Source organism: Microcebus murinus, chromosome 20 (assembly GCF_040939455.1).
Source record: "Microcebus murinus isolate Inina chromosome 20, M.murinus_Inina_mat1.0, whole genome shotgun sequence".
NCBI classification, from domain to species: Eukaryota; Metazoa; Chordata; class Mammalia; order Primates; family Cheirogaleidae; genus Microcebus; species Microcebus murinus.
The window spans coordinates 11,773,451-11,786,128 of NC_134123.1; the positions used below are offsets into that span (position 1 = coordinate 11,773,451).

Genomic DNA, 12,678 nt, shown 5'->3' on the forward strand with positions numbered 1-12,678 from the left:
ACAGGATGACCCTTGCAGGCCGGCAGCCAACCCCTGGAGGACTGGTGGGGGCTGGAGAAAGGTGTTTGATGGCCCCTGGCAGAGAGTCAGGGTCTAAGCCCCAAGACCCAGCCAGGGCTGAGGTGCAAGGGCCAGCCTGGGAGTTGGGTTTTTCTTGTGCTCCTGACCCCTGCTTGTGGCTCCGCAGCCATGCCTCCTCCAGCTCAGATATTCTGAATTTGAACCCTAAGGAGAAAGGAAGGAAAGTTAGAAGGGATTTTTTTACTTTTCCTTTTTTTTTTTTTTTTTGAGACACAGTCTCACTCTGTTGCCTGGGTTAGAGTGCTGTCTAGAGTGCTGGGCTAGAGTCAGCCTAGCTCACAGCAACCTCAAACTCCTGGGCTCAAGCGATCCTCCTGCCTCAGCCTCCCGAGTAGCTGGGACTACAGGCATGCGCCACCATGCCCGGCTAATAAATATATATATATATGTATAATATATATATTTAAAATATATATTTTATATAATATATTTATATATATTATATATATTTTTATATATTATATATATTTATATATATTATATATATATAATGTGTGTATATATATATATGTATTTTTTTTTTTTAGTTGTCCAGCTGATTTCTTTCTATTTTTAGTAGAGACGGGGTCTTGCTCTTGCTCAGGCTGGTCTCAAACTCCTGAACTCCAACCATCCTCCCACCTCGGACTCCCAGAGTGCTAGGATTATAGGCATGAGCCACCACACCTGGCCTAGAAGGGATTTTTAGGTGCCTCTTTCTGAAGGCCTTGCCATACCAGGGTGCTCTGGGGGGCTTCCCTGTGCCCAGGGTCTCCCTAAAGGGGTAGAGGCAGGCTTAGGGGGGGCCCCTATTCCCTGTGAAGCAGCAGAATGTAGAATATAAACCTGCATGAGGCCCTTTCCTCCAAGCCCAGTGGGCAGTCCATGCTGATTTGAACCTTGGAAAGCAGTGGCAGAGCCCCCTGAGGTGTCAGCAGCCACATCTGCAGCCCCTAGTGTCACCCCACCCAAAAAATGACAGCTCAGAGAAGAGGGGGATTTGCCCAAGGCTCACAGCAGGCATGCTAGAGTCCTGGCCTGAGTTAGACGGAACCGGCAGGGAGCTCCAGCGAACATGCGACAGGGAATCAAATGACAGTGTTTTTCCTGGTCCTGCGTCCTTGACACTGATAGGGCAAGTCCTTCCCAGAATGTGGCCCAGCAAACATCTGGTGCCTTTGCCTGGCCAGGACCTGTGCTGGGTGTGGAGGGACCCAGAAAAGATGCCATCCCTGCAGTGCAGTGGGAGAGAGGGGCGGGCCCAGCCAAGTCAAACCCGAAAGCAGAATGTGAGCACCCCTAGAAGACCATGTTCCTCCAGTCAAGACGCCATGAATGGCAATCCAACCAGCAATTTAATTAAAGGTTCTTGCCCACCGATTCTACATTTAATCCTGATTTCATAAATATAAAATATATGTGCCTAAGGATAAAGGAAATACAGAATAGATAGGCATAAACAAGCCCGATGTTGTGCAATTTCTGTTTTTAAGTGGAAGGCAATGCGTTAAGCACTGTGCAGGCCCCATGAGAGGTGTCATTTTAGACCCACTTAACAGATGATGAAAGAGACTTGGGGAGGTTCAGTGGCTGGCCCAAGACTAGAAAGCCAGTGGAGCTGAGAATTGAAGCCAGCCTGCCTGACCCCCTGGCCTGTGGCCACCATACTCTACTCCCTTCCTGCCACGGGACAGATGCAAGCCAAGAGTAGGGAGGAAACCAGAGGGGGCTTCCTGGTGGTGGAGGCATTTGAGCAGGACTTAGAGGGAAGACAGGTTGTCCATCAGAAGAAAGCACTCTTGGAGTTGCTGGTGGTGGCAGAGTCTGCAGTCAGAGGACAGAGGCCAAGAGATGAAAGGAAGCCCCACCCCCACCCTGCCTAGGCCACTTTAGGGACTCTTTGCTCATTATAAACAGACCATATCAGAAATCTTCCCTGCAACCCCTGCAACCCCTTGGGGACAGCCCAGCCTCCATGGTCTCACCTCTAGGCTTTCCAGGCCTGATCCCCATCCACAACCCTAGCCCTTTACCCCAACACAAAGCCCACGACAGCCCCCTTGCTGTTCCAAAGGCTCTGGGCTCTTGTCTACCTCTGAACCTTGGTTCAAAGCCTTCCTTTCACCCAAAAATGTTTCCCCACCTCCTCCTCCACAAATCCCACCCTTTCTTCCAGGCAGGCCTCAATCAAGTCCTCACACGTCCCTGCACGCTTCCCCAAAGCCACAGGGACAGGGCCCGTGGCTGTTTCAGGCACTAACTCGTGCCCTGTTGTCCACACTGGGCTCATGAGCCAGCTCCTCTCATCTCGCCAACTGGACCTGGGGCTCAGGAACGAGGCTGTGGTTTCCCAGAACCAACACACCGATCTGGACTGAATCATTTTTGTTTGGGTTTGGGTTTTTTGTTTTGTTTTGAGACAGGGTCTTGCTCTTGCTCTGTTTGCCCAAGCTAGAGTGCAATGGCTCATAGCTCACTGTAACCTCAAACTCCTGGGTGCAAGTGATCTTCCTGCCTTAACCTTCCAAGTAGCTGGGACTACAGGTGCACACTGCCACAGCTGGCTAATTTTTTTATTTTTTGTAGAGATGGGGTCTCGCTCTTGCTCAGGCTGGTCTCGAACTCCTGAGCCTCAGCCTCCCAAAGTGCTAGGATTACAGGCGTGAGCCACTGCGCCAACCCATGTAGACTAAATTACTACCTACTATTAATACAAAGTAACATGCAAAATATATTCACTCACTGAAGGCCTGGGGCTGGCAGTTGGGGAGCTGCAGGGATGGGGTGAGGCTCTGAGCTGCCCGCAGGGGGACACTTGCATGTAATATTTTGTACCAGACATCAGCAGTTATGACATTTTTTGGCCCTACCTTTTTATACACGAAAACCTCAAAACTGTCTCCTCCGAAGTTCTTGCTTCGTGCCGTGTAGCACAACTCCGCGCCCGGCAAACAGCAGTTGCTCAGCAATGCTTGTGGATGAGCAAAGGCAGGAAGACAGACCCAGCGTGGGAGTGAGAAACACACAGAGAGGGAGGCCCCTCCCGCCCCCACTCTCCCTTGACCTCCTTTTCAGGGCCCTGTGGAGGCCCCGAGCACCCTGGCTGGGATCTTTGTAGATTTGAGAAAATCAATAGCAGCCAAGGCTATTGGAGGGGTCAAGACCTTCAAGGAACAAAGAAACCACCTGCTCAAGGATGGGATGTGGAGCTTGTCACAGGGGAGCCTGGCCCGCGCTGGGAGGCCTTTATGGCCCTGCCTTTGCACATCTAGGAAGACAGAGCACAGAGGCTTCAATTCCTCAAGGGGCTGAAAGGAAGCCGGAGGGGCCGGCTACCCCGTCTGCCCGCTGCTGAAGAGCTGTCCTGCTCCCTTGGCCAGACCCAGGGCCGTTGTTCCTGGCCAGCATCGAGTGGGTTGGAGCCAGAGCCGCAGGCTTCAGTGGCTGGAGAGGGGGACCTGTATGGCTCAGAGCCCAGGCCTGTCCCGGCCCCACTGCCACTCCTTCGCCTGTGAGCAGGTGCCAGGCTCACCCGGCCAGTCCCCACAGTTGCAGGCCACTGTCAGCACTAACTGTGTGGCACTGGACGACCCCTGGGCCTCTTAAGGGTCTGCAGAAAGGGAGCTCTCAGGTCTACCCTGTCCACCTCACAGCGACAGAGGGAGGCTCAGGTGGATGGGAAAGGTCGTGTGAACGGTGTGTGTCACTGCAGTGGGAGTCCTGGCTTCCAGATGGGAGGGCTGGGCTGGCTCCCTCTTGCCTCTGACCAACCAGGTGGCCACTAAGTGCCAGACACATTACACAGGTCATTTCCCTGTGCCCTCACCGGGGAAATTGAGGCCCAGAGAGGTTCAACAACCTGCCAAACCTCAGAGCCAATGAGTGGCAGAGGCAGGACTCGAGCCAGGTCCTGGGTGCTCTGAGCCAGGACACTGCACCACTGCCACCATGATCCCAGAGCACAGGTTCCTCCCCCAGAGAGCAGTGTCCTCTTCCCTGTCCCCTTGCAGGGCTGAGCACAGAGCCAGCCACATGGTAGGAGTTCCAAAAAGCTGTCGGGATGGTGGGCTCCATAGGAGCGTCCCCTTTAGTAGCCCAGCCTGCCCTGGGACCACCTTCCAGAACCCAGGAAAATGCCCTCCTCCCCTCCCCCACCCTAGTGTGTGGCAACTCTTTCCGCAGCCAGGGGCGGTGACTAACTCCCAAAGGTGAGGCTTGTGTCAGTCTCCCCTCCTTCCTCCCAGCTCTGGCCCTCATCCAGCTGTCCCCTGTCACCCAAGGTGCCACCCTCTTCCCATCACGTGGAGCAAAGGGACTGATACCGACAGACTAAAGGATATAGTACCAGTTCATACCCCCAGTCACAGTGTCTGAAGCTCCCCTACTAAAATGCTGTGCTGCAACAGAGAGGGACGCCCATCAGGAATGGGACACAGGACGCTGTGGCCACCCTCTAGGTCACAGTTCTTGGGCAGGTTGGTGGGAGAGGTACCTGGATGTGCATGGCCAAGCGCAGTGAGCAGCTGCTTGAGCCAGTGTGTGCTGTTCCTGCCACTTACGGCCGAGAAGGAGCAGTCTGAGACAGTGGAGGGGGCGGGCTGGAAGCCAGGAGGGGCAGGGCAGGGACACGGACTGATCTCATCACCTCCCCAGAATCAGAGCACCAGGTCTGCTTCAGATGGGGAACTGAGGCCCCAAGAGAGGCAGTGACAGGCCTCAGGTCACTTGTTACCAAAGGGCCAGGACTTGGACCTCAGCATCTGGGCTCCCCGCCAGGGCTCCATGCTCTGTGGGAACCCCACTGCTTTGTGAGGGGGCTCAGCTTGGGGACAAGGGAAGAAAAAGCCATTGCAAGCTCCACGTGAGCTCAGCCATGCCCAGCTGGCCGGGGCTCCTCCTGCGCTGGCACTTGCAAGACTGTCATCCATTCAGGAAGGACAACCTGAAGCTGTGGTTAGAAAACCCCAAACACATGCGGGTGCTTTTCAGGAGTCTCTAGGAGGTGGGTGGGTCTTGTCACACGGCTCCAAAGCAAGCTGGGACTTGAGCCTGGCACAGACACGGGGACCCTGGGCATTCTCTTGCTGAGAGCTACAGGCCTGCGGGGAGGGACCACAGGGCTTCTCAAGGGCAAGGTCCTCCTGTGGCCACACGCAGAGGGAAAAGGAGGAGCATGGGGTCTGGGTCACAGGGTCCTTCGCCTTTCACCCAGTCTTTTTTTTTTTTTTTTTTGAAACAGAGTCTCACTTTGTTGCCTAGGCTAGAGTGAGTGCCATGGCATCAGCCCAGCTCATAGCAACCTCAATCTCCTGGGCTCAAGCGATCCTCCTGCCTCAGCCTCCCGAGTAGCTGGGACTACAGGCATGTGCCACCATGCCTGGCTCATTTTTTCTATATATATTAGTTGGCCAATTAATTCCTTTCTATTTATAGTAGAGACGGGGTCTCGCTCTTGCTCAGGCTGGTTTTGAACTCCTGACCTCGAGCAATCCGCCCGCCTCGGCCTCCCAGAGTGCTAGGATTACAGGCGTGAGCCACAGCGCCTGGCCTGCACCCAGTCTTTGAGCACACTGCAGTGTGGGCAGCTCCTCTCTTTTAACGTTCTATGCCCACCGCTCCTCTCCAGGGCAGGGCCCTGCTCACCACCCCCACCAGCTCTCAGATGCCCAGGCCTGGGGGGCTGTTTCTCCTGTCTCCGCCCTCATGTGAGAGCAACCGACAGAGCCTGAGTTGCAGCCGGGCCACCGGGACAGGGACGGGGTACAGAAGGAAAGGTGTGTAGCCCGGGCTAGGCATGCAAAAGGGTCACTGGGAGACAGAGTGAGTGACCAGGGACCAGAGCAGGCCACCGCCTGGGAAGGGACAGGGCCGGCTGGGTCCGCCACTGCTGCAGGCAGGCCCTCATTTTTCCATCGGGGCTGAGCAAGCTCCTGTGCTCACAGGGCCCGGTCCTCAGCCTCTGGCCCAACCTGAGCTTCTGCTGCCTCACAGCCTAGCTCCTTCCGCTGGGGCTGCAGTTAAAGCCCAAGGAGGACACAAGGCTACCGGCCCATCCCCAAGGGCCCCGGGTGTCCTGCACTTGGTACTGTCAGCATCTTCACAGATCCCCCACCAGGACCTACCTGCAGGGCTCCATTTAATTCTTATGACAACCAAGCAGGGCAAGCTTAATCTCCCCATTTTACAGATGAGGTAACTGAGTCCCAAAGAGACCCCAAGCAGGCCACACAGCCAGACGTTCAAAGCTCAGCATTCAAACCCAGCCCCAAGTCCCAGTCCCTAAACTGCCACTCTGGCCTGCACACCTCCCTGCCTCTCCATGTGCATCATTCCCCTAAGCAAGAAGGCCCAGGACAAGCAGTGCTTTGGTCTCTGATGGTCAATGTCTTTACTTCTAAAGCATACATTGGACTCACTATATATTAACATCAAAAGTGGCTACCTAAAATGGAGTCATTCTTTTTAAAAATCCAAATTCTCACATTTTTATATAAGATCCAAAATGACATGAAATTAAACTATACAATGATATGAATAGTATAACAAACTGCTTTTAGAAAGCAAAATGAAAGGGAAAAAGTAGCAGTCGCGACTGTTGTAAGCCTGGGTTCCATGTCTTTTGAGGCATTGTGACAGAGAGCCAGCACCGAGGGCAGGACCGGCCCCTCTCTGCGGGCACAGGAGGGAACCCAATCGGAGAGAGGAGGTGAACGCAGCTGTTCAGGCTTCTCACGGCACGAGAGAAGCAAGGCGACATCTCCCCGCCCCTCTGGACCCTTGGTGTGCACTGACTGGTCTTCTCTCAAGACCCACGACCAGGCCAGGGAGAGGTGGCCCTGGAAGAGGGCATGAGGCAGAGCTGGCTTCAAAATGATTATTTTGCTAATCAAGGTCCTTCTTGGCTTCCCAAGGAGGCCCCTGGCTGTCCAGCAGTGTCAGTCAACTCTATCCATCTGCCAGGCACCTCTGGTTTCCTTAACCTACTTGCTCCTTCTGTGCCTCATGCCCCAGGCACCCTCTGCTCCACGAGCCCTGTCGGCAGCCAGACACCTAGGGGGACTCTGGGAGGACCCAAAGAATGCTCTGGCCTTTGAAGTAGCTGGATGTTGTCCAGGACATGTTGGCAGCACAGGACCCCTGGGGTCTAGGCCAGCAGCCAGACTGATGGCGGGGGGAGGGTGATATTCCCATGGGCTGGGAGGGCACCATGGGGTCAGAGGCTGTTCTGCCACCCTGGGGACCCAGGCCTGGTCTCGGATCTGGGGCAGGGTGGGACAAGCTGACTGGGGCCGAGCCCCTGACACTTTGGTTCACACAATTCAGGGAGAGGACACTTGTTTGCCTCTGCTGGGAAGATCACAGGCTAGGCCCTGCTTCCTCCCAGCCCTGGTTGGTCTAACGGTCCCCTCCTTTCACACCACCACACTCCGGAACAATGCTATACAGGTGGGAGGGGTGCTTCCAAAACCGTGGGATTAGCCCTCGGCACAAGCAGGCTGCCTTCCTCCTTTCCCCACGGATGGCACTGTCCCTGGGCTGAGGTGTCACAGAAACCTGTCTGCTTCCCCTTCTAGCTGAGCCCACTGGTCTCCAGGCAGACCCAGCCCAAAGACGCCCATCCTGCACATCTTGCCTGTCGGAAACCTGGGGTCACACTGCCCCTGGCTGGACCATAGGGCTGTGGCCCATGGGACTGCCCTTCTGGCCCCAGAGGACTACATCGCAGAGCTGGCCTTCTCCCCCAAACAGTGACTTGGTGCCCTACACCCAGCCCGCTTCTGGGGTCCAGGCCCTTCTCCTAGATGCCCCCATGACCATCCTCTGTTCTAACCTATCTGGTTTCTAATTTTGTTGGAAGATTTGGGGGGTTGGGCTGGCATCGCCCCATCCTTGGGGCAGGGAGAGGCCTTGACTTCCAGCCTGGTTCCAATCCTCCAGAAATAAGGGAGGCTGACGGCTCTCAAGAAAGCAGATCCTGTGATGGGAAAGAGATGTATGGAATGAGGACCGGCCACAGCAATCTGGCCCCCCACTGCCAGGCTGCTGCCGGGAATGCTGAGCGCCCACACCCTCCGCCTGCCTAGGCCCCTTCTGACCTCACTCCCAGGGCCGCAGAACACCGAGCTGGGTGGGGGGCTGGCCGGGCCGGGCCGGTGGGCCCAGGGTGTGGACTCAGGGCAGGCCGGTGGGGACCACGGCGCCGACTCAGGGTAAGCAGGCGGCTACCTGGTAGGCGCCCTCGGCGGCCGCGCTGTGCTGCGCGCTGTGCTCCTGCAGCAGGGCCACGTCCAGGAAGCGCTCCCCGCACCACACGCACTTGAACTGCTGCTCGCGGGCGTGCACGCCCTGGTGCTTGTTGAGATGCTCCCGCTGCTTGAAGGCCTTGTCGCAGTTGGGGCACTTGTAAGGCTTCTCGCCTGTGTGCACCCGCCGGTGCCGCTGCAGGTCTGACGCGTACTTGAAGCGCTTCTCGCAGTCCGGGCACTTGAGCGGCTTCTCGCGGGCTGGGTCGCAGCGGTGCTGCACGAACTCGGACGAGGAGAAGAAGCGGCGCTCGCACATGGTGCAGCGCAGGGGCTTCTCGGCCGCCGCGCAGTGCGCCAGCTGGTGCTTCTGCAGGGCCGACGCCCGCTTGTAGGCCTTGCTGCACACGGGGCACTTGAAGGGCCGCTCGGCCGCGCCCGGCAGGCACTTGTGCCGCAGCAGCTCGGCCGACTGGTCGAAGCCCTTCTGGCACACCGGGCACTTGAAGAGAGTCTCGAGGGTGTGCACGTGCTGGTGGTAGAGCAGGTGGCTGGGCTGCCCGAAGCCCTTCTCGCACAGGCCGCACTTGAAGGGCTCCTCGGTCTTGTGCGTGCGCCGGTGCCGCATGAGCGCGTACTGCTGCTTGAAGCCCATGGGGCACAGGTCGCACTTGAAGGGCCGCTCGGCGCTGTGGGTGCGCTCGTGCTGCCGCAGGTCCGACGGCCGCTTGAAGGCCTTCTGGCACTCGCCGCAGCGGAAGGGCCGCTCCCCGCTCGGCGTGCACGGGTGCTGCAGCAGCTCCGACGACTCCTTGAAATGCAGCTCGCACACGTTGCAGCGGAACAGGTGGTGCTCGCCCGAGTGCGCGTACATGTGGCGCACCAGGTGAGAGCGGTGCTTGAAGGTCTTCTCGCAGACCGCGCACTTGTACGGCCGCTCGGAGCTGTGCGTGCGCTTGTGGTGCACCAGGTGGGAGGACTGGCTGAAGCTCTTGTCGCACAGCGTGCACTTGTACGGCTTCTCGCCCGTGTGGATCCGCTCGTGCCGGGAGAGCTCCGACAGGTGCTTGAAGGGCTTCTGGCAGATGGGGCAGCTGTAGGGCTTGTCGGCCTGTTCAGCGGGGACCACGGCGGCAGGCTGGGGTGCCGGGGGCAGCGACGGGGCGGCAGTGGTGGCCGGCTCGGCCGCCTCGGCTGGTTTGTAGGTCTTCTCACAGATGGAGCACTTCACCAGGCCGGTGTGCGCGCTGTGGTGCTGGGCCAGCGAGGTGAGCAGCGAGAAGCCCATCTTGCAGACGCCGCAGACGAAAGGCTTCTGCTCAGCCTGCACGCACTGGTGCTCCAGCAGGTCGGTCGCCTGGTGGAAGATCTTGAGACACTGCGTGCACTGGAACGACCGGTCGTGGCCTGCCAGGCACTGGTGCTCATGCGGGCTGGACAGGTGTGTCAGGTCGTGACCACACACACCGCATTTGGGGCCTGGCTCGCCCGCGGCCTGCAGGGGCGCATGCTGTGGGGGCTGCAGGCCCGGGTCGGGCTGCAGGAGGATGCCATAGACGGCACAGCCCAGCGGGTTCTCAGCCGTGCCCGGGGGCAGCGTGTGCTCGGCTAGGGCCGGTGGCGGCTCTGCATGGTGCTGCGGCTGCGGCGGCTGCGGCTGCTGCGGCTGTGTCTGCGGCGGCTGCTGCCAGCTTTCCGACATGCTTGGGAAGATGAAACAGGGTTTGGAGAGTAATGGCTTCAGTTTCCCGCTTAAGGTGACCCAACCCAGAGAGAGAAGCTGCCCGATCTCAGGGATGGACAAGGACCTCGGACAAGGCACAGAAGAGGACTCTCAGACAGCCCAAGTCATTAACCAAGAAGACAGACTACAAGGCTCTGTCTACAGGACATGGGGGCTCTTCAAGGCAGGGTCCCAGCAATGCCAGGGAGGCTCTGCCTTCCCCAGTGATCGGCTCTGTAGGGAAGAGAGAAATCGTGAGCTTGAGGCAGGAACAAGTAGCCATTCCCTGGGCCCTCTCCCTGCTCTGACAGCACTCACCACACGGACATGACCCCGCCAGGGAAGGGAAAGGTGCTCAGGGCTGGGACACCTGCTCCCTTCACTCGTGACCAAAGAGTTCTGCTACCAGCTCAGCTACTCCAGGAAAAGGGATGGCAGCTGCCTCTATTCCCACCTACCTCAGTTCCACACCCCTGGGCATCCCAGCTTCCACGAGTCCCCTGCAGCTTCCTGCCAAGCTACTTTAGCCAGGTGTCTCACAAGTGAGCATCTGGGATGATCTGACCACAATACAGAGGCCTCTTGAGGCCTACCAGCTCTGAATCTCATTGCCACCCTGAATCTCAACCCAGGATGCACTGCTCAGAGGAAAAGCCTGCTGGGCCAGAGAGGCCAGACCTCCCAGATCTGAGAGCCCACTGGTGGCCAATATTTAGGACAACTACACAGAACCAAGGACCATCTCAAAAACCCTCTCCTGTGACAGGCTGGCCCACACCCCCCCCCAACTATCCCTGGCCACATGCCTGTCCTCTCTCTACCATAAAAGGATAGATCACCTTACAGGGACCCGAGCCAGTGGATGATGGGGGCTAGATGAGAGGTCCACAGACCCACCAAGCCTCAATGTCCACACAGCAGAACTTCCTTATTCTAGTCATCTCCTAGAGCTGAGGTCCCCAACCCCTGGTCCGTGGCCTGTTAGGAAACAAGTACACATCCCCACCTGAGCTCTGCATGCCCCCCTTCCAACAATACTCCCCATCCCCAATCTGGGATGTGGAAAAATCATCTTCCATGAAACCAGTCCCTGGTGCCAAAAAGGTTGGGGGATTGCTATCCTAGAGCACCAAAAAAAAAAAAAAAAAAAAAAAAAAAGGCCTAAATCCTCTGAATCTGACAGTACTGGCCTGAGGGAAAATATAAGGAAGTACATGGTCTGCATGGGTAACGTAGGATGTAGCATGCTAACCACACGGCGTTTCTCCTCATCATCTTTCCAGAGACAACCCCATTCCCTTGCTCCAAGTCTGTAACATACTGGGTAATGAATGGAAGGTAAAGCCCACCCAGCCCAGGCAAATCTCTAACTCACCACTTTGTGGCAGCATAAGGTAATGCCAGCAAGAGGGAGGAACTTTTAGAATCAGATGCAACCCACTTCCAGGTTCCCAGCTCATCTGCCTTTCCCATATAAAAGTTTGTAAGTTTTCTCGCGAGCAGAGAAAGAAGGAAGGGGATGCCTTCACAGGCCAGTCTGGCCTCTAACTGCTCTGCCAAAGAATCAGAAGAGTCAAGCTAAATGCTGTCATCCTCAGCATCTTCCGGGAAGGGAGGGAGGAAAGGAGTGGCTGCTCCGGGTGGCAGCAGGTTGCATGAACAAGCAGGTACCACTGGGTTATTCAAGCCTTCCCAGGACAGATAGGGGACAGGACGGTGGGCTTCTCTGAGTGCCACTAGGTTGGACTGCGCCACACCACTGGTTTTTTTTGTTTTTCAGGGATTTTGTTGTTGGTTTTTTTTTTTTTTTTTCCTGGCACGAATGGCTGCTGGACCCAGTGACCCCCGGCCTGGGCTCACAACCTCACTGCCCACCCTGGCTCTCCTCCAAGGTGCAGCCAGGAAGCCTCTCTGATCACTTGCAAAGAGGAGGGACGAGAGGAGGGGAGGTAGGGGAGGCCCCCATCTGCGCCCCACCCCGGACCTTCCTCCTCCCTGGGAAACCGAGGGAAAGCCGATCGCCTCCCGCCGGCCCTGCCCGCCGGCCCAGATGGGCTGCGTCCTGTCAGCCCTCGCTTGGGACGGCCGGTCCGGGGCAGCCCGAGCGCGGCCCCCGGGCGGCTGGGCCCGAGGAAGGCCCCAGGGCCGCAGGCCGGGCCCAGGAAGCGGCTGCGCGTCCAGGCCGGGCCTGGACCGCCCCGGAGCTCAAGAGGCTGCCGGGTCGGGTCGGAGGGGCGGGGGGCGGCCGGGCCGGCTGAGGAAGGGATGCGGCGGGCGCGGGAGTGGCCCCCAGACGCGGCCCCGGGCGCCCCGCCGCTCACCTGCTCCAGGCCGCCCGCGGGGCCAGGCGCGGGGCGAGCGGCGACCAGCTGCTCTCTCGGCCGCCCCTTTATTCCGGCTCCATCAGCGGCGGCGCGGCCTACGCGCGCTGCCAATCCCCGGCCTTGCGTAGCGGCGGCGGCCGGCTCAGGGGCGGGGGACGGGCAAGCGGCGGCCGGGACGGAGGAAGCGACGCGCGCGGCCAGGGTAGCGGGGCCGGGGCGAGGAGCGCCGGGAGGGCGGGCGGACGGACTGACGGCCTTGCAGAGACGGGCGGACGGGCGGGCGGCGCGAGGGCCGGGGAGGCGGGGCCGGGGAGGAGCCGCGGCTCGG

General features: G+C 58.2%; 1 protein-coding gene across 2 annotated transcripts; it reads right to left on the reverse strand.

The window, feature by feature from the left end:
• Nucleotides 1-6,424: 6,424 nt before the first annotated feature.
• ZNF319 (zinc finger protein 319) lies at nt 6,425-12,638 on the reverse strand. Of its 2 annotated transcripts, XM_012743967.2 has the most exons (3): nt 12,348-12,638; nt 8,287-10,260; nt 6,425-8,035 (listed from the first exon to the last, which is right to left on the reverse strand). In XM_012743967.2, exons 2-3 carry the CDS (start codon nt 10,003-10,005, stop codon nt 8,021-8,023), a joined length of 1,734 nt encoding a protein of 577 aa, XP_012599421.2. In that variant the 5' UTR covers nt 10,006-10,260; nt 12,348-12,638; the 3' UTR covers nt 6,425-8,020. The 2 variants fall into 2 exon arrangements, with proteins under 2 accessions (XP_012599421.2, XP_012599420.2); XM_012743966.2 differs by having other exon boundaries at nt 6,425-10,260.
• Between the last annotated feature and the right edge of the window lie 40 nt (nt 12,639-12,678).